Source organism: Scyliorhinus canicula, chromosome 11 (assembly GCF_902713615.1).
Source record: "Scyliorhinus canicula chromosome 11, sScyCan1.1, whole genome shotgun sequence".
Classification (NCBI taxonomy): Eukaryota; Metazoa; Chordata; class Chondrichthyes; order Carcharhiniformes; family Scyliorhinidae; genus Scyliorhinus; species Scyliorhinus canicula.
The window spans coordinates 126355306-126376585 of NC_052156.1; the positions used below are offsets into that span (position 1 = coordinate 126355306).

The 21280-nt window shown below is 47.7% G+C and overlaps 1 protein-coding gene across 2 annotated transcripts in view; it reads left to right on the top strand.

The window, feature by feature from the left end:
• The window catches only part of LOC119973365 (cAMP-dependent protein kinase type II-beta regulatory subunit-like), a 143459-nt gene that overhangs the window by 91085 nt on the left and 31094 nt on the right, over window positions 1-21280 (top strand). For both annotated transcript variants that reach the window (XM_038811344.1, XM_038811346.1), the window contains 2 exons: window positions 9608-9714; window positions 20457-20610. In XM_038811344.1, coding sequence (XP_038667272.1) covers window positions 9608-9714; window positions 20457-20610 — 261 coding nt within the window. The remainder of the gene's footprint in view (window positions 1-9607; window positions 9715-20456; window positions 20611-21280) is intronic.

The window sequence follows — 21280 nt, forward strand, 5'->3', positions numbered from 1 at the left end:
GCCCTATGGGCACCGACTGAGAGGAGGGGGCACTGGGTGCCAACTGGACCCATCCCATGGAGTGGCGATGGTGGCACCAGCTACCTAGAGTTCCACCCCTCTGATGAGGCTGCGCCTCAAAGTCACCATACGAGATAGAGCGACACGGCTATGCATGTGCCGCTGACAAATGAGCCGGGGCCATCCGGCCTCAGAGCCTCCAGAGGACGCCTGCCAGGGCCATCTCTCCAGGCCTCCTCCCCCCCCCCCCCCCCCTCCCCCGCCGCGGTCTCCAGGCACACTGTGCGCAGGTGATGAGTATGAGCGAGGACTCAGCAGGCATGCACGGGTCACTATGGCATAGATTAAGGAGCTCTGCAGGTTATTATGATCCACCTGCCTTTGATAGTGGCCTGCTTGGGGTGCCGATTCAATGCCAGCACCAAGGGTGATGTGACACTTACCCTGGGAATAGCAGTGGGGGGGGCCCTAGGTGAATCGGGCGAGTATGAAAGCCTCCCTGGCCCTTAGAGCATGCCGGACCTTCGCTGCTGCCGCCTGTCCTTCCGCCTCCGGTTCCGCCCTAGCCTCATCCTCCAACCCCTGCTCGTCCGGCGCCACCTCATCATCCTCGCTCTTCTTCTCCTCTTCGGAGGTGGGCACATGTTCATCATCAACCTCCAGCTCGTTACCCTGCTGCTGTGAAAGGTTGTGTTGGGCACAGCAGGCCGCCACAAAGTGAGCAACCCTCCGGGCGGTGCACTGCAATGCACTACCAGAGCGGTAGAGGCATCGGAACCTCATCTTGAGGAGTCTGATTGTACCGGGTCTCCACTTTGGTCACCGCACTCTGTACTGGGTACATTAGCCAGGTCCTCAGCGGATACCCTTTATTCCCCCAAGTGGCAGCCGCACATCCTAGGGCGCTCCTTGAAGAGGCCGTGGATGACCGACTGCCCCAGGATGTAGCTATTGTGCATGCTCCAGGGAAGATGCACACAAATGCATGATCTTCATGTGGTGGTCACACCAGAACTGTGAGGGAGTGGAACCCCTTTCTGTTGACATAGGGCACCCTCAGAATGGCCCGGTGAACGCAGGGCAACATGCATGGCATCTATGACCCCGTAGTCCTGGGGCATCCCGGCGATGGCAGAGAAATCTGCTGCCTAGGCACCTTGTTGGGCGTGGCTATGTCAAAGATGATATAGTTTTCTGCCCGGTCATACCGGGCATCCGTGACCTGTCAGATGCATCTGTGGGCTGTGGCCTGTGAGATACCACACAGAGCCTGCGATCTTGAGGCATAAACGTTCAGGGCTGCGGTGACCTCAATGGCACTGGGAGCACGTGTCCTACATCTCCATGTGGTGCCAATTCCACGTGGACATGGCACAGGTGTCACATCATCTCTTTCTTGTGGGGGAGCCTCCTGTGACACGTGCTGTCTGTCAACTGTTCACACGAACAGCGACGCCTGTACACCCTGGGCCATCGTGGGACTCGCCCTCTGGGTCCCTCCCTGGCCTGATGGGCGGCCGGGTCCTCGGTGTGGGGCGGGGTTCGGCAAATGGGGTGCCGTCTTGAGCACCTGCAGCTGCTGCTGCTGCTGCCGCTGTCTCCAGTGTCTGGCCACCCGGCTTAGCAGCAACACCAGTAGGGCAACTTCTGTGTCCAATATCCCTGCCATAGCATTCAATATTTGTAAGGAATTGAGAGAGGGTGTTCGACTGATAAACAGCGGTGGCTCCCACCCTGGGACCCTCCATTCTCCCATTGATCCCCCACCCTCAACGCCCTGCCCATGCACACCCGGCTGCAGCGGGCCCCCCTCACCGGACCCTGTACTCCAGGCACCCGCTCATAACGTCACCTGGACCGCGCGCTGGACCCCTCCCTGTGGCACTCGCCCACCGTCTGGCTGTGGACATGTCCCCTGGGTGTTCGGCTGTTCATTGCTGCATGTGTGGTGTTGCCTCCTGCAGTGTTCCAGCACACTGTCCAGGCATAACGGTTTGATTGGGGTGCAAGGCAATGACTCCCACATGCTAACGGGGGCTATGGGTGATCGTTGGGGCAGACGGTCATGGACGAGTGGTGCCCCGGAATGGGTACAATGATCCAGGGGTTGGCATGGTGGTGCTGTGAGTGGTTGCTCCCCCCAATGCTTCCCCCCCACCCTCCTATGGCGGCCTACCTCTGCGGAGGGTCTCCCATCCCCCGCTGTGCACAGGGGCAGCAAGCCTAGCACCCCCAGGCTCTTTGCCTGCGAGCAAAGGTGGATACTCAGCTCTTTGGCTCCCCACAAAAACCTTTCCGCCAGGTTCACGTTTTTTAAAAGGGATACTAATTGGCGCTAGCGTAACCACTTGCTGGGGAGGCTGCTAAATGACAGGAGGCCGTTGGATAAGGGGTGCCTCTCATTAATTGTATGGAAATTGGGTGTAGGTGACAATAATTGGTTTCATGTGTCATGTGCGAGTACCTTTCTTGGGGGTACATATCATGTGAGAGTACCTTTAAGAAATGGGTGTTTACTACTGCAGCGATGTCAGAGAGTGGATGGAGCTGGGCTGTCTGTCAGCTTTTTACATTTGTTTTCGGCTGTTTGCTGCAGGGTGTGTTTTAGTTTCATTTTCAGAGCTGGAAGCTGCAGTCACAGCCAGAAGGGGTATTAGTCTCTTCTCTCTCTAATCTAAAAACTGTAAATTGATCCTTTAGTGATTTGAAACTAATAACTGCTCTCAGTAGTGACTTTAACCTGATGTGCTTCTGTTAAAAGGTGTTTCTTTTGTCTTATGGATGTTATTTAGGAAGTCATTAAGGATTACTTAGTGTTGTATTCTTTGGGGGTTGTATTTGAATTAATGGTTGCTAAGATGTTCACTCTGTTTTAAAAATGTTAATTTGAGTTCATAGAATAAACATTGTTTGCTTTAAAAAATACTTTTCCATTTCTGCTGTACCACACGTGTAGAGTGGGCTGTGTGCTCCCCTTACCACAATCTATTAAAAGTTGGGTAGACAACTTTATACAATCTATTAAAAGTTGAGGTGAGGAGCTTGGAGGAGAAATTTGGGTTGGTAGGGGGAAATGATTTTAGATACCTACAGCTGCGGGACTTTGTTCGTAGACAGGTCCCATCTTTCCCGCGCCTCCCGCCAATGGGGATCCTAGACAGAATAGTCTCTGGGAGGGACGAAGGGGAGGGTAGAGTCTCGGGTATTTATAAGGTGCTCATGAGGGAGGAAGGGTCCCAGACAGAGGAACTGAAACTTAAATGGGAGGAGGAGCTAGGCGGGGAAATGGAGGATGGGCTGTGGGCAGAGGCCCTGAGTAGGGTAAACTCGACCGCGACATGTGCAAGGCTCGGGCTGATCCAATTTAAGGTCGTTCACCGGGCCCATATGACGGTGGCTCGGATGAGCAAATTTTTCGGGATAGAGGACAAATGCGCTAGGTGCGCGGGAGGACCAGCGAACCATGTGCACATGTTTTGGGCATGCCCTGAGCTGAGGGGGTACTGGGAGGGATTTGCGGGGGTCATGTCCCAGGTGCTAAAAACAAGGGTGGTGATGAGTCCAGGGGTGGCAATTTTTGGGGTTTCGGAAGACCCGGGCGTCCAGGGGGAGAAAGCGGCCGATGTGCTGGCCTTTGCTTCCCTGATAGCCCGGCGACGAATATTATTGGCGTGGAGGGACTCAAAGCCCCCGAAGACTGAGTGGTGGCTTGCGGACATGTCAAGTTTCCTGGGGATGGAAAAAATTAAGTTCGTCTTGAGGGGATCTGTGCAGGGGTTCACCCGGAGGTGGCAACCATTTATTGACTTCTTTGCGGGAGAGTGAGCGTCAGCAGGGGGGTGGGGGGAGGGGGGGGGGGGGGTAGAGTAGAGTAGGAGGGAAAATATGGCGGGTAGTACGGGTGGGAGGGGAGCGGGCTTGTGCAATATGTTACGATGGAAGTATTGAAAGTACGTGGATGTTTGCACATTTTTGCCTTTTTTGCTTCCTTTCTGAAGATGTCTGTAACTGTTTATAAAGCCAAAAACTACCTCAATAAAATTGTTTATTAAAAAAAAAAAAAAAGTTGAGGTGAACTCCATGATACACTTTAGTGTTCTCTAAATCCCGGCCCATAACAAACTGGGGGCTCGTCTGGGATAAAAGTCTATCTATTGGTTTGGCTTAGTGAATTTAAAAACAGTGAGGAGTGAGAATATTGTGGGTGCTTTTCAGGTGTGGTATTTTAGTTTAAGTAGGGAGTGTGTTGTGGACAATGGCTCTTTCAGAGGCTCTGAAGTTTAGGGATGGAGACGGTCACACGCAGTACCTTACGGCCAGAGACTAAAAGCAGACTCTTAGATTTGGCAAACATTGCAGTTAACATTACCTGACAAAATGATAAAAGATGAGGTAATTATGGCGGTGGCTAAGCATTTAAAGTTGCCTGAGATAGAGTTTGACTCATTGGAAATGGCAAAAATTCAGTTGCAAATTAAACAAATGGAACATGAGAAAGAATTAAAGCAGCTTGAATACAAAAGAGGGAGAGAGGAAAAAGAGATAGGGAAATACAGATCAGGGAAAAAGATAAAGAGAGAGAGTTTGAACTTTAGAAAATGGCCATGAAACATGACAGTCAGTTAAAATTGGCAGGCGTAAAGGGAAACGTACGGTTGAATGATAGTGATGAGGATAGTGAGAAAGAGCGTCATAGTCAAAGGCTTGGTGGGGATCTATTTAAATATGTCCAAGCATTGCCAAGGTTTGATGAGAAGGAGGTAGAAGCCTTTATCATTTCATTTGAGAAGGTAGCTAAACAAATGAAATGGCCACGGAACATGTGGGTATTGCTAATTCGAACAAAGCTGGTAGGTAGGGCTTGTGAAGTGTTTGCATCACTACCGGAGCAGGTATCTGGGAAGTATGAGGAGGTGAAAAAGTCCATCTTGGGTGTATATGAACTAGTGCCTGAAGCCTACAGACAAAGGTTTAGAAATTTAAAGAAAGAATTTGCTCAAACATACATGGGGCGCGATTCTCCGCAAATGCGGAGAGTCGTGAAGGCTGCCGTGAAACTGGCCGTGTTTCATGGCAGCCTCCGTGCCCCCTCCCGGGACCCGATTCTGCTCCCCTGTCGAGGCTAGCAGCGGGGACCCGTGAACCTCGGTATCGCAGGCTTAGCGAACTTCGCTAAGCCCACGCGCCAAGGGTAACGGCGGCTGACGCAAACGATGATGTCAGCCGCGCATGCGTGGATTGGACGGCTCCAATCCGCGCATGCGCGGATGACGTCATCACGCATATGCGTGAAACCCGCGCATGCGCGGGCCGTTATGCCCCTCAGCCGCCCCGCGGACTGATCCAGCGGGGCGGCGGAGGAACAAAGAGTGCGCGGGGTTCGGACCCGCTGCCCGCGATCGGTGGGCACCGATCGCGGGCTCATGCCACCCTTGGCACGGCCGTGCCAATCGGTGGCATGGTTCTCCGGAACGGCACTTTGCGGCCGTTTTCACGAACGGTGAGAGCAGGTGTGTTGGAGTTCGTGAAAACGGCCGTAAAGGCCTGGGAAATCGGCCCATCGGATAGGGGAGAATCGCTGCTCGCCGTAAAAATCAGCGAGCAGCGATTCGTGTCGTGGGGGGGGAGAATAGCGGGAGGTCGGGAAAAATGTCGGGAAGGCCCTCCCGCTATTCTCCGACCCGTCGTGGGGGGCGGAGAAACGCGCCCATGGAGTTTGAAAGACTCAAACAGAGTATTTTGATCGGTGGATAAGGGCTTTGAAAATAGACCAAACGTCTAATGCTCTCAGAGAAATTATGCTTTTGGAGGAGTTTAAAAATTCAATTCCTGATGTAGTGAGAACTCGTGTGGAAGAGCAGAGGGTTAAAACTGCGAGATAAGCAGCAGAAATGGCAGATGATTATGAATTAGTTCATAAATCAAAGTTTGGTTTCCGACATCAGTTTCAGCCTGTGAGGGACAGAAACTGGGGACATGAGAAATATTCAAGTGGTAAAGGTAAAGCTGATCTGATGGGGGATAATAAGGAGAGTGTACCTCAGATTAAAAAAGAAATCCAGGAGGGTGGAAAAGAAATGAAAAGTTTCAAATGTTTTCACTGTAATAAACTAGGCCGTGTAAAGTCACAATGTTGGTGGTTGAAGAAAAGCACTGGGAAGGCTGATGTGGTAAAACAGGATAAGACGGTGGGGTTTGTTAAAGTTGTAAAGGAAAGCCCAAGTGAAGCGAAGGAAGTGCAAAAGATTGTACAGCCTGATCAAGAGGTGATTGATAAGAAGGTGCCGAATCTCTTTAAAGAATTTACTTGTGTGGGTAAAGTGGCTATAAAAGGACAGCACGGTAGCATGGTGGTTAGCGTAAATGCTTCACAGCTCCAGGGTCCCAGGTTCGGTTCCTGGCTGGGTCACTGTCTGGGCGGAGTCTGCACGTCCCCCCGTGTGTGCGTGGGTTTCCTCCGGGTGCTCCGGTTTCCTCCCACAGTCCAAAGATGTGCGGGTTAGGTGGATTGGCCATGCTAAATTGCCCGTAGTGTCCTAAAAAGTAAGGTTAAGGGTGGGGTTGTTGGGTTACGGGTATAGGGTGGATACATGGGTTTGAGTAGGATGATCATTGCTCGGCACAACATCGAGGGCCGAAGGGCATGTTCTGTGCTGTACTGTTCTATGTTCTATGATGTCGATGTGGGAAATGCTGTTGCAATCAAACAACATCAAGACAGACTTAACCCTTTAAAATTGGCACAGGTTAACAAAGAGATTGAGAGTATGTTTAAAAATGGCATCATTGAAGTGGGTTGCAGCCAATGAAGCTCACCCATAGTGATGGTGCCTAAACGTGTGTGGACTATAGAAAGGTTAATACAGTTACAAGAACGGACTCTTATCCTATCCCACATTTGGAGGATTGCATTGAGAAAGTGGGACAATCAGCTTTTATTTCCAAACTGGATTTACTTAAAAGTTACTGGCAGGTACCTTTATCCGAAAGGGCGAAGCTTTTGTGACTCCAGATGGTATATACCAATTCAAAGTTATGCCATTTTGCATGATAAACGCCCCAGCCACATTTCAATGGTTAACTAACAAAGTCGTTTCAGGATTACCCAATTGTGCGGTATACATCGATGATCTGGTAATTTTCAGCCAGACATGGAAAGAACATTTAAAACATCAGATGGAGTTATTCGATCGACTTCAGGAGGCAGGATTGGTGATAAACCTAGCCAAAAACAGGGTCGAATGGTCACATGCGGTGTGAAACCAACAGTTATTGAGAAGTTTTCAATGCCCTCAAGACGAAGGGAAATAATGCGATTTCTTGGCATGAGTGGATCTGATCGGACATTTGTGCAAAGGTTTTGTAGCGTGATTGCTCCACTGATGGACCTGCTGAAGAAACGTCAAAAACTTCAGTGGACAGCGGACTTTCAACAGGCATTTAACTGCCTGAAAGCTGTGATAACCAATGCTCCTGCGTTGGAGAATTACGAGGGACTCTGTGATCAGATTGAACTGAAGTATCTGACTTTAAAGAGAAATGCCGAGACGTAGAGAAATGGATGGATTGTGCTGAGACCTTCTTGTTCAAAGAGACTGTCAATCGGGAAGGTTTCCAATTGGAGGAAGAAGAACAAAAATGGACTATTATTCCTGTCTGCATGTGTTGTTTTTTGAAACAAAAAGGGATATTTACTGTATTCATTTCTTAAAGGATAGTGAAAAGGTGAAAAATTAAACCACCTTGAAGTTGATGGGCTTTTTTTTTCTTGGGGGGGGGGGGGGGGGAGATGTCATGTGAGTGTACCTTTAAAAAATGGGTGTTTACAAATGGGTATGTATATTAATATCAGTAGTGAGAGCACCTTTAAGAAATGGGTGTTTTCTACTGCAGTGATGTCAGAGCGTGGGTAGCGCTGGGCTGCCTGCCAGCTTTTTACTTTCGTTTTAGGCTGTTTGCTGCCAGGTGTGTTTTAGTTTTGTTTTCAGAGCTTGATAGCTGCAGTCACAGCCAGAAGCAGTATTCGTCTCTCTGTAATCTTAAAAATTGTAAATTGATCCTTTAGTGAATTAAAACTAATAACTGCTCTCAGTAGTGACTTTAACGTGATGTGCTTCTGTTAAAATTTCTTTTTTAAGTCTTATGGATGTTAAAAGGACAGCTTAAGGAGTATGTAGTGTTGTATTCTTTAGGGGTTGTATTTGAACTGATGGTTGCAAAGATGCTCATTGTATGTTTCAAAAAGGTTAACTTGAGGTCATAGAATAAACATTGTTTTGCTTTAAAAAATACTTTTCCATTTCTGCTGTACCGCTCCTGTACCACAATCTATTAAAAGTTGTGGGTCAGGTGAACTCCCATGATACAATTTGGGGTTCTCTAAACCCTGGTCCATAACACACGCCACGCTAAGAGATCCCGATATCGCCTACGCAAGTGGGCCGGTTGCATCGGAAACCATTTGGCGTCTGCCGCGGTTCCATTTTGGCCCCTCCCGCTATTCACCGGCCTCGTTTCGTTTGAGTGAGAGCGTAACTAGGCTGGAGAATCGTGCCCAAACACTTACCCAGTCTCAATGTTAGCTCCCTTCTCTCTCCACAGATACTGTCAGACCTGCTGTAATTGAATTAATGGTTGCTAAGATGTTCACTGTATGTTTTAAAAAGATTAACTTGAGGTCGTAGAATAAACATTGTTGAGATTGTCCAGTATTTTCTGTTTTTGTTTCAGAATCCAGCATCCGTGTAATTTGCTTTCATATTATTATGGTTCCATGGGTGTGAATTACCCGTTATTCCTGTATGAAGATTTTAAAAAAATTTACCTGATTAGTTTTTTTTCCAATTAAGGAGCAATTTAGCGTGGCCAATCCACCTACGCTGCACATCTTTGGGTTGTGGGGGTGAGACCGACGCAGACACTTGGAGAATGCGCAAACTCCACACGGGCCCGGGATCAAGACTCGGGTCTCAGTGCCATGAGGTAGCAGTGAGGTTTTTTTGTTCGTTTTTTAAAAGAAATTTAGAGTACCCACTCATTTGTTTTCCAATTAAGGGGCAATTTAGCGAGTCCAATCCACCAACCTGCACATCTTTGGGTTGTGGAGACGAAACACATGCAAACACAGGGAGAATGTGCAAACTCCACACCGACAGTGACCCAGAGCCGGGATTGAACCCAGGTCCTCGGCGTGGAGAGACATCAAGGCTAACCTACTACGCCATCGTGAGTCAGCAGTGTTAGCCACTGTGCCGCCCCTTTTCCTGTACGTAAGTTGATAGTGGGCAACTGGAGGCTGTTTTACTGAGGAACCTACTACTTCAGCAGACGTTGGGGATAGCGATAAGGATGAGGAACCCAGAGTGATTATTCCTCAAACTCAGGGGCACAAAGGCCAATTGAAATGCCACTACCTAGGATCAAATCTACAACCTTTATATCCTGTAGTCATGAAGCTTTCGGTGTGGATCTCACACGAGTGTTCAAGTTTACAGAAAGTGTTCCAAAATTTGAGGTGTGTGTAGCTGTTGCCTTGCAGGCAACCAAGGTACAAAAGTAGAATTAAAAAAAAAAAAATTGATTATCTGATAGCCTCTGCCTTTTACAGGAACAAATGTTTCAGCTGTTAGATGCCATGTTTGAAATGCACGTCAAAGTTGGTGAACATGTCATTGATCAAGGGGACGATGGGGATAACTTCTATGTTATTGAAAGGTAAGAATTTTTCCAAATTCAGTTTCATATTCCGTTCAGTTTCATATTCCGACCAGTTTATGTATTGAATAAGGTATAATGTTTTCGGATTATTAACTGAGGAGGCAAAGGAAGAAGCAGGCACGACAAATTTTCTCAGCTACAATTTTGTCTGCTCAATATCTAACTGAATTCAGCTTGGATAGACGATGATAAGTGACCTGTTTTGTGTACTGGATACTCTGATCTCTCACATGCTGTCACATGCCAGCCTCTGTCTTGCTGAAGGCTCTGAAGAGTCACAAAAGTTGAAGTAATCTGATTAAGTCACGAGGCATGGTTGCATCATGATTTATTTTACTTGAAATATTTGAATGAACAGAAAACGCATTTTTCCTGTGAGATGCATCGAGTTCGTTTCACTCCTGGTAGCATAAAAATAATAAAGATGTGATTTTGTGATGAGGCAGACATTATTTGTAAGCTCACTGGGCCCTAACTAGAATTACCTTTGAGCTCCAAGGTCACTCTCATTCTTTAGCCTGCGTTTGTTTCTGGCTGACTTTCCCTATGGCTCTATTTCTATATCCACAGAGGATAGAAATACACATAGAGGTGTACATATAATAAATATACATTATTCTAACATTAAAATGCAAACTACAATGCAGAATACAAAAAAAGTCCAAAGATGTGCAGGTTCGCTGGATTGACCATGCTAAAAATTACCCTTTTGGTGTCGGAAGACATATAGGTTAGGTTAAGGGTTATTAGGATAGGACGGGGGAGTGGGCTTGGGTGGAGTGCTCTTTCAATAATAAGAAAATAAAAATCTTTATTATTGTCACAAGTAGGCTTATATTAACACTGCAATGAAGTTACTGTGAAAATCCCCTAGTCGCCACACTCGGGCGCCTGTTCGGGTACACTGAGGGAGAATTCAAAATGTCCAATTCACCTAACAAGCACGTCTTTCAGGACTTGTGGGAGGAAACCGGAGCACCCGGAGGAAACCCACGCAGACACGGGAGAACATGCAGACATTGTACGGACAGTGACCCGAATCAAACCGGGGACCCTGGCGCTGCGAAGCAACAGTGCTAACCACTGTGCTATCGTGCCTTCTTTCAGAGGGTTGTGCAGATTCGATGGGCCAAATGGCCCCCTGCACTGCAGGCATTTTATGATTCTACTTAGGAAAGCATTCAATATCACATCCTATTGTCTCATCGAGAGTACTTAATGAAAGTGCAGTTTCATGGCTGTTCCTGCCTGGGTTCCATGGAGAAAATGTCTTATCAACATTCCAAATCACTTGTATATTTGAGAGTTGAAATTGGATAGGACCTTAGACCAATAACCTAATTTAAAAAGTGCCCAGACCGTAAGTAAAAGTCCCAAATGTTATCATTCTCCTGTTAATGCTAATATTTCTGCTTCAGTAGCAGCCCCTCCAGGTTATTCATGAAGGCCCCACCTTCTCAACCGTACCTCTTGCCTGAGGTGTGGTGATCGATCTTCAGGTTAAACCACCACCTGTCAACTCTTCCCCTCAAAGGGGAAAGCAGCCTATTGTCATCTGGGACTATGGTGGTGACTCTTAGTAGCGACAGCTGTTATAAAAAGATCCAGACGCGTAACAAACTCCCATTTGAGATCGGAAACTTGTCTATTTGACATGCACCAGTTTTGTGGCAATGGTCTAACCTTGGGCTACCAGTGACTAGCGAATGGGGAACTTGGAACATGAGCGTAAGCATTTTTCTGATGCTATCTTCTTGTATTACCTTCCTGTTGTCTGTCATTATATAAATCAGTTGACTCATAATTCTGTCACCATCTTAAATTTCAGGGAACTGATTCATGTTCTGGTGGCTGCTAAAGCTGTTACAAGATATTGGCCATGAAGCTCCCTTGTGGGTCAATATATAAGTATCCTAATATCTTGAGTATTATTGCAAGTCTAAACCAAGTTTTTAATTGGTAACTGCTATTAATGATTATTTGAGGGCAGCACCGCGGCGCAGTGGGTTAGCCCTGCAGTCTCACGGCGCCGAGGTCCCAGGTTTGATTCCGGCTCTGGGTCACTGTCCGTGTGGAGTTTGCACATTCTCCTCGTGTTTGCGTGGGTTTCGCACCCACAACCCAAAGATGTGCAGGGTAGGCGGATTGGCCACGCTAAATTACCCCTTAATTGGAAAAAGTGAATTGGGTACTCTAAATTAAAAAAAAAGAATAAAAATATCAATGATTATTTGTTTAAATGGTGCTGTCATTACCTAATGTATTTTTACTCTTACATTTCATAGTTTGGAGTGAATTATTGTATTTTTACTTCCAAACATATCCGTCTCTTCACTCTTCATTTTTAAGGAATTGTGAGAGAAATTAAATATGTTCCCTTCTAATAATCTTTCCTTTTTGTGGGAGTTCATTAAAATTAGGGAAGATGTAACTGACTTCACATTCTTAGATGTTTGGCTAGGTTCTTGCGCTTTAAAATAAACCCAGCAATGTGGAAATTTATTCAGGTATGTCCTTTCTGCAAACGGTGGATCAGACCTTAACCAGCCAGTGATCACCCCATCAGTCTACTGATCATCAGCAGAGTAATGGAAAGTCATCGACCGTGTTCTCGAGCGGCACTTACTCATCAATAACCAGCTCAATGATCGTTTTGGGTCCTCCAGAGACCACTTAGCCCCTGATTCCATTACAGCCTTCGTCCAAACATGGATAACATAGCTGAATTCAAGCGATGAGGTGAGAGTGACTGCTCTTGACATCAAGACCAGCCATATAAATACAATGGCTACAAGAGAAGGTCAGGAAGGCGATGAAACCTGCAGCGAGTATTCCCCCCCCACCCAGAGGAAACCCACGCAGGCACGGGGAGAGCATGCAGACTCCACACAGACAGTGACCCAAGCCGGGAATTGAACCTGGGACCCTGAAGCTGTGAAGCAATTGTACTAACCACTTTTCTACTATGCTGCCCTTAAAACCTGTGCTTAAAACCTGTCTGTTTAAGATTTCAGTGGAAACAGGAATCAGATAAATTATCAAGTTTTTAAGCATAAAAATACAGTGTGAGGGGACTAAGACCTCGCCCTGTGGAAGTTTTTTTCATAATATATATAGATAGATAGTCTGTCTGCAGCATCAAACAGAAGGAGCTACCTGGCATTCTTGGAGCAACTTGCACCTCACTATCCCTGAAGAGACACTAATGACCCTTCTAAGCGGTGCACAGAGCAAATTCAAATAGAATTATACAATGACCATCCTCGTTTCCTAGCCCAGGCTGGCCAACTGGTGTCTAAATATCTGTCATGACAAAGGGCTCTGCATTTTTCCTTTCAATTCTTAACTGCTGAGACATTTAACAATCTCAAGGACCCAGTCAATGGATGCACATTCCTTGTCAAGCCAGAGTGGAGAGGTGGGAATCCTGTGACATGAACCTCTAATTTGTAACCATGATGTGGCGATGCCGGCATTGGACTGCGGTGAGCACAGTAAGAAGTCTTACAACACCAGGTTAAAGTCCAACAGGTTGACTTTAACCTGCAGTCCAACCTGGTGGACTTTAACCTGCAGTCCAACCTGGTGGACTTTAACCTGGTGTTGTAAGACGTCTTACTGTGCTCACCCCAGTCCAATGCCGGCATCTCCACATCATGGCTACCATCGACACCGCAAACTGCCGGCTCAAAGTGGAAAGGATCTCCAAGAAGATCGCGCATATGGATGCTGACATTAAGTTTCTACAAAGAACAAACCTTTTGGACTTTAACTTGCTGTTGTAAGACTTCTTACTCTAATTTGTAAAACCAGTAATATTGCAAACTCTCAGTCTATCGCTTTACCATCTAACTAGTAACAACACAAGCAAGGAGCTCTAGAGATTCTACAAGACTGATTCATCTCTGTGTGTCCTTATCATTGTGCGAAGTCAACACCACCAGAAAAGTGAATTATCTAGCATTGGATAAGGGGTGGCTCTCTGCTCACAGCGCCAGGGACCCGGGTTTAACTGTGTTATGGGATGTACAGGAGATGGCGGGAGGAAGGGTTAGTGCAAGTCAGGGATTTATTTGTGGAGGGCACGTTTGCTGGGCTAGAGGAACCGTGGCAGAAGCTCGAGCTATCATGGGGGAGTGAACTCGGATACTGGCAGGTGTGGGACATAATGCACAAGGAGTTGCCCTCATTCTCTCAGGTACCGGAATATACACTTTTGGAGAAAATGTTGCTCCCAGATGATGAAGGGGATTGGGGACAGAAATGGGTGGTTGGGAGAGAAGGATCAAGTGGAAGTGGGAGGAGGAGTTGGGAAGGGAGATAGGTTGGGGACTTTGGTGTGAAGTAATGTTCCGAGTGAACTCAACCTCCTCCTACACAAGGAATGAGTCTTATACAACTTAAGGTGGTCACAAGATCCACATGATTCGGGCCCGGATGTGGGTTTTTCCTGGAGGTAGTGGACGGATGGGAGGAGGCCAGTGAACCATGCCCTTGTGTTCTGGGGATGTGTGGAATTGGAGGACTTTAGGGAGACGGTGTTTAGGAACTCATCGAGGATTGTAGGCTTTGAGATATAACCACACCCACTGGTGGCGGTCTTTGGGCTGTCTGAGGGGCCGGAGCTGCTGGAGGGGAAAGGGGCCAATGCTATGGTCTTCGCCTCTCCGATTGCCCGGCGGCGGATGCCTCTGAATCGAAAGTCGGTTATTCTGCCTGGGGTCACGGCATGGTTGGGAGACTTGTACAAGTTTTTCAGGTTGGAATAAATTAAATTTTCCTTGAGGGAGTCAGAGGAGGGTTTTGAGGTAAGGTGGAGGCTGTTTATGACTATATTTGAGGAGCTATTTGTCGTTGGAGGGGGAGTAAATGGAGAAAAATGGACAAACTATATACTCTGTTGGAGGTTAAGATTGTGTTACTATATTGAACATGTTTGGAATACTTTTAAAATATGTTTGGAATGTTTTTAAAAGCAACACTTTTTTTGCTGAACTTTGGTCTATAGCAAATCCACACACGAGGTGTGAATCTCTGGTCTCTCGGTGGTGTACTTCTCGGTGGCAGGAGGTGACCAGGTGTTGTCCAGTGACGGGATCTTCTGGGCTCGCCGCTGAGGATGGGAATTCCCATTAAATCCACCCTGCACCACAAGGAAACCTGCGGCTTGGGTGCACCATTGGCTGGACCGAAAATCCTGCCAGCGTGCACAGCCAGAAGACTTTGCCCATATGCTGGCATTTTCTGTCAGCCTTCGCTGTGGGTGAAAATGGCGATGCTGAATAAGTATAGGCCCGGAAGCCAGTGGGACATGCCTGAGAAGTGCCACCCAGTGCCAGGGTGGCAGTGCCAGAGGCAGGCCCTCTGGAGAGCTCCGGAGGCCGAGGGGGGGGGGGGGGGGGGGGGGGGGGCACGTGGCGGTGTGCTGCCCCAATGCTTATTTGGGGGGTGGAGGGAGAGCGGAACGAATGCCCCGATGCTTTGGGGATGGGTGAGTTAGTTCCCCCGATATGTGTTTGGGGGGTATGTGGTTTCCCCTGATTGGGGGGGGGTGGTCCTGCAGATGCAGGGTTTTTTCCTGATATGTTGGCACGGTGAGGGTTGTCCTGATATTGGTGGTGGGGCTTGCCTGATATTAGGGGGTGGAGTCCCCCTGGATGCTGGTGAGGGGGGTCCCCCTGGATGCTGGTGATGGGATCCCCCTGGATGCTGGTGATGGGATCCCCCTGGATTCTGGTGGTGGAGTCCCCCTGGATGAAGGTGGTGGGGTCCCCCTGGATGCTGGTGGTGGAGTCCCCCTGGATGCTGGTGGTGGGGTCCCCCTGGATGCTGAGGGTGGGGTCCCCCTGGATGCTGGTGGTGGGGTCCCCCTGGATGCTGGTGGTGGGGTCCCCCTGGATGCTGGTGGTGGGGTCCCCCTGGATGCTGGTGGTGGGGTCCCCCTGGATGCTGGTGGTGGAGTCCCCCTGGATGCTGGTGGTGGAGTCCCCCTGGATGCTGGTGGTGGGGTCCCCCTGGATGCTGGTGGTGGAGTCGCCCTGGATGCTGAGGGTGGTGGAGTCGCCCTGGATGCTGAGGGTGGGGTCCCCCTGGATGCTGAGGGTGGGGTCCCCCTGGATGCTGAGGGTGGGGTCCCCCTGGATGCTGAGGGTGGGGTCCCCCTGGATGCTGAGGGTGGGGTCCCCCTGGATGCTGAGGGTGGGGTCCCCCTGGATGCTGAGGGTGGGGTCCCCCTGGATGCTGAGGGTGGGGTCCCCCTGGATGCTGAGGGTGGGGTCCCCCTGGATGCTGAGGGTGGGGTCCCCCTGGATGCTGAGGGTGGGGTCCCCTGGATGCTGAGGGTGGGGTCCCCCTGGATGCTGAGGGTGGGGTCCCCCTGGATGCTGAGGGTGGGGTCCCCCTGGATGCTGAGGGTGGGGTCCCCCTGGATGCTGAGGGTGGGGTCCCCCTGGATGCTGAGGGTGGGGTCCCCCTGGATGCTGAGGGTGGGGTCCCCCTGGATGCTGAGGGTGGGGTCCCCCTGGATACTGAGGGTGGGGTCCCCCTGGATACTGAGGGTGGGGTCCCCCTGGATACTGAGGGTGGGGTCCCCCTGGATACTGAGGGTGGGGTCCCCCTGGATACTGAGGGTGGGGTCCCCCTGGATACTGAGGGTGGGGTCCCCCTGGATACTGAGGGTGGGGTCCCCCTGGATACTGAGGGTGGGGTCCCCCTGGATACTGAGGGTGGGGTCCCCCTGGATACTGAGGGTGGGGTCCCCCTACATGCTGAGGGTGGGGTTCACCCTGATTTGGGCATGGTGGGAAGGGGGGGCGTGGCTTGCATTGAATGTGGTGAGGTGCAGTGGGACTTTGTCCCATTTTAAGAAGATATTGCGGCTCTCCTGATCTCACCTCTCACACTCCTCATACGCCTCACACTCCAAACCCTCACCCTCCAAACACTACCCTTCTATGCCACTTCTTGTGCCCTACTCATCCCTTCTGGCCCCTCATGCTCCTTATACCAAACTTTACCCTTTCACTCACTCCCTATGACCCGCTTAGGGCACAGGTGCGTTATCAAGCTTAATGGATGTCTTGTTTACATAATAGGACTTGGGTGGGAATCCAGGAATCTATCACATTTTGAAACAGCTGCACCCCAGAGAAAACATTCTTTGATTGACAGCTTTGGCTCTATGATCTTCGCTGTCAATTTTGCAAAGTTTATTTAGACAAGTTGAGTGGCTTCAAGGATTTGTGGCTTTTATTATTAATAGTTTAAAGAGACTGGATGACTAAAGTTTTTACTGGCTTTCAGTGAAATTACTATTCAACTATTGAGAAAGTTATGAATTAATTTATTTTATTACAAAGCTTTTTGCGCAACCTACTGTCATTGCAGGGTTCATTGGTTCCAGACAGTGTATAGTGGGTAAATGAGCATGGAGGTGCCATAGCTTGGCATATAGAATCCTAGCGGGTGCTTAAAAGGCCTCTAAATCTTATAGCTAAGGCAGTGCAGAAACCTTTGTAAAGGCAGTTTAAATATGTTCACTGGACCAGGGCAAGACATTTTCCAAACTTAATCATCCCTGTATTGTTTGGTAACTAGAAGCTGGCTTTGACTTATGGATCTATTTGATTTGGATGTTGTTTGGGGGAATAGGAAGTCTTAAAGAGTTCAGGGATCGTAGATACATTTTGGAACAAGGGATATGTTCCATGTGTGTGTTTAGTAATTCATATACTTAATTGTCTGAGCATAATATAGTCCTGGATATTTAATAAATAGTCTTTACTAATTGTTACATGATGACTGGGCTGTTTATTTTCACAGGAATTCCACTCGACTCCTCACACCATTCCAAAAACAAAATTATGTACCCACACAAACTGGTGTTCCAAATTGGGCTACCCTCACCAATAATATCTTGAGTGGTTCATGACATTTTCCCTTTAGATTTCTCAGACCTGTTGAATGTAATCTGTTGCAGAAACCGATGAGACAAATGTCATGGGAGTGTCCCTTTAAGAAATGTTTTGCCTTATCACAAGGCTTCACTGATGTCATTGTGTGGGTGGAGCTGGGCTGTGGCTCTGAGTGTTTTGCTTTCATTTTCACATTTGGCTGCTGTATTCAGACAGACCAATATCTTGGAGTCTCTCTGTGCATTTTAAAAGCTGTTTCCAGATTACGTGATAACTTGAAAAGAAATAACTATTTTGTGGAAGGAATTCAAACCTGATGTTTTGAAAAGGAAACAAGAGTGTATACCTTGAGGTCTTGTGTGCTGGGCTACACTTTTGAAAAGGGGTTTCTGGTTTATGGGATCTTGTTACTAAATTAGAACAGTTTAAAGGGGGAATTTATTATACACAGAGTACTGAAGTTGTGTGGGGCATTTATGTTTGTAGTTGATAAAAATGCTGACTGTGGGTGTTTATAAAATGTTAACTAAATTCGTAGAATAAACTGTGTTTTTGATTAAAAGTGCTGAAGGCCTCTGTTGAATAACACCTAAAAGGCAGGCCTTTGTGCTCCCCATTACCAAAATTAATAAACAGTTGTAGGTCAGGTGAACTCCATGATATACTTTGGAGTTTTCTAAACCCTGGCCCATAACACAAGACTGTGCATTCAGTGCTCAAGCTAGACTAGTCATTGCTCCAGCTCCTCCAATTCCAGGTTCCCTCTCTCCCAAGTTTGTCACTCCTCCAGAAACAGAATCTATGATCGGCGCAGCAGAATTGGCAGGAGAGAGGAGTCCTGTGAATGGAGCAGTTGGAGCCGTTATAATGACTGGTCCTGCTGTTCATCATGCAGAAGTCTTTCAGCTGCACTGAACAATTTGCGACGCGTCTAGAGGCTAAGGACAAGTAGCAGAAAATGAAAGGACCAGAAGGAGCCTCCACCAGTAATGATGTTGGAGCAGGCCCAGGGGAGTTAATACTCAGCCTCACGCCAGGCCCCACCTGGCTGTCATCCACATCCGCAGCACCAGCCACTCCCAGAGAACAGGAACATCACCTCTAATGGCACTGAGTTATCTTGAGGGAAGTGCTACGCCAGTGTGTCTAGGGACGGAGGTGGGAGCTGAGGCAGCAGCAAATGAATGGCACGGTCCCCTCCCCTCAGTCCCTCCCTCTTTCCCTCCAACAAATCTCCAACAATGAAACAATATGAACTGTAGCATGGAGATGGTCTCTGTTCTATACAGAACAGGTAGTCGGAATATATAAAACAAAAGCTGAAAGGTTTCTTTGCAATCTGGGTTGCCAATATTGAATCCTTCCCCCAAAGGTGAATTTACTGTCAATGAGTACGTAAGGTGCAACATGCATAACAAGGGCTCAGGCAGTCACCAAAATCAGAGTTAACGTCTGCAGTGGTGTCATAAATAATGGGGATATTTTCCTGTCAAATTAGCACTATTGCATGATGCTGTTAAAACAAAATTTGTACTCTAACTTGTTTAATAGTTGCAGTGGGATCCCATACAGGATGCACACTAATGCTGCACTATATCATTGCTGCTCTTAACATTAATGACCCATGCTGCACATATATAAATATATATATATTTCTATATATATATTAGACAATATTTGTAACCAGATGCCAACAATGAGAGTTATCAATTCACGAGGATTTTTCTGAGATTGTATTCACACTCATGTATGATTGAGAGTGAAGGTTAAAGCAGAGGAGGGTATTGGGGCCCAGAAACAGGAAGAACCATAGAATTCCTACAGTGCAGAAGGAGGCCATTCAGCCCATTGAGTCTGTATCGACGATCTGAAAAAGCATCCTATCTAGGCCCACTGCCCCCGCTCTATCCCTGTAGCGCCACCTAACCTGCACATCTTTGGACACTAAGGAGCAATTTAGCATGGCCAATCCACCTAACCTACACATCTTTAGTCCGTGATTTCTCTTCCCTGGCTCTGCTCACTACCTAACAGCAAGGTGGGTGTACCTACATCACAGGGACGGTAGTGGTTTAAAAAGGTGGCTCACCACCACCTTCTTGAGGAAAATTAGGATTGGGGAATTAATGCTGGCCCAGCTAGCGATGCCCACATCCCGTGAAAAGATAAATTTAAAATTGAGGATTGGGAACATTTCCAGACTCCAGCCCATGATTGCTGGCAGTGCGGCCTCTGGTGTGATCCTGTGGGAGAAGGCCGCCTGGGTGAGTTCTTGAGGCTGTCAGTCCAATCAGAGGGCCTGACGCTTGGAAAGCAGTTCGACTCTTGAGATCCGAGTGCTGCTGAAAGTTTGGGATTGTGGCGCTAACAATTGCACTCAAAGACGAGAGACAAGTTCAATCGAGGCTTTATTGCTGTGTGATGCTATTCCTCCGGCTGCAACTGAAGACTAGGGTCTGAGTGACTCACACGCATATTTATACACAAGCTCCCTGTGGGCGGAGCTAGCTGGCAGGGGCTTACCGGAGGAACCTGTATTACAGGTACAGCCATACATCCCCCTACTGCAAGTATGCATATCTACAGTGGTTATCACCACAGGGATATCCTCTGAAGAATCTTTATCTTCATTTTAAAAAATAAACTGTGTCACAGCTTCCAGGCCCAACTTGATGCACTCCTCAGAAATTTGGAGTCGACTTTAATCCTAAATTATTCTTCTTTCCAAATGTTGATAGGATTTAAAACACTGATGGCTTAGAAGGTTATTTGCTCATAAAATATGAGAATATTTTTCTTCAACTAATTAATGTTTATGTTTTGCAGAGGAACATGTGATATATTTGTCAATGTGGATGGATCGCAAAGGTGTGTTGGGGTCTATGATAACCGCGGGAGCTTTGGTGAGCTAGCTTTGATGTATAATACACCCCGAGCAGCTACCATTATTGCTACATCAAATGGAGCACTATGGGGTCTGGTAAGTGTTGAGGAACTTGGATTTTATAAATGAAGACAGTATATGTTGTCCAGTCAGCTGTTGCAATGGGAAACTAATGTATGTATGTTTTCAAAACTGAAAATACCTAATTATTTCGCATGGTCACCTTTCTGAAAGCTAATTTTTTTATTTGCTAAATTGAAATTTAGGCCCAGCCATTTTCAGCTGCTTGAATAATGACCTTCCCTCCACCATAAGGTCAGATGAGGGGATGTACACTGATGACTACAAATATTCACAACTCGCCAGATACTAAAGCAGTCCACATGCAGCAAGACCTGGACAACATTTAGACTTGGGCTGAGAAGTGGCCAGTAACATTTGTGCCACATAAGTGCCAGGAAATGACCATCTCCCACAAGGGCGAATCTAACCATCAACCATTCAATGGTATTAGTCCCCCACTATCAACATCCTGGGGGTTTTCATTGACCAGGCAACATAATGGTTAGCACTGCTGCCTCACAGCTCCAGGAATCAAGGTTCAATTCCAGCCTTGGGTGACTGTCTGTGTGGAGTTTGCGCTTTCTCCTGTGTCTGTGTGGGTTTCCTCCGGGTGCTCCAGTTTCCTCCCAAAGTCCAAAGGTGTGCAGGTTAGGTGGATTGGCCATGCTAAATTACCCCTTAGTGTCCAAAAGGTTAGGTGGGG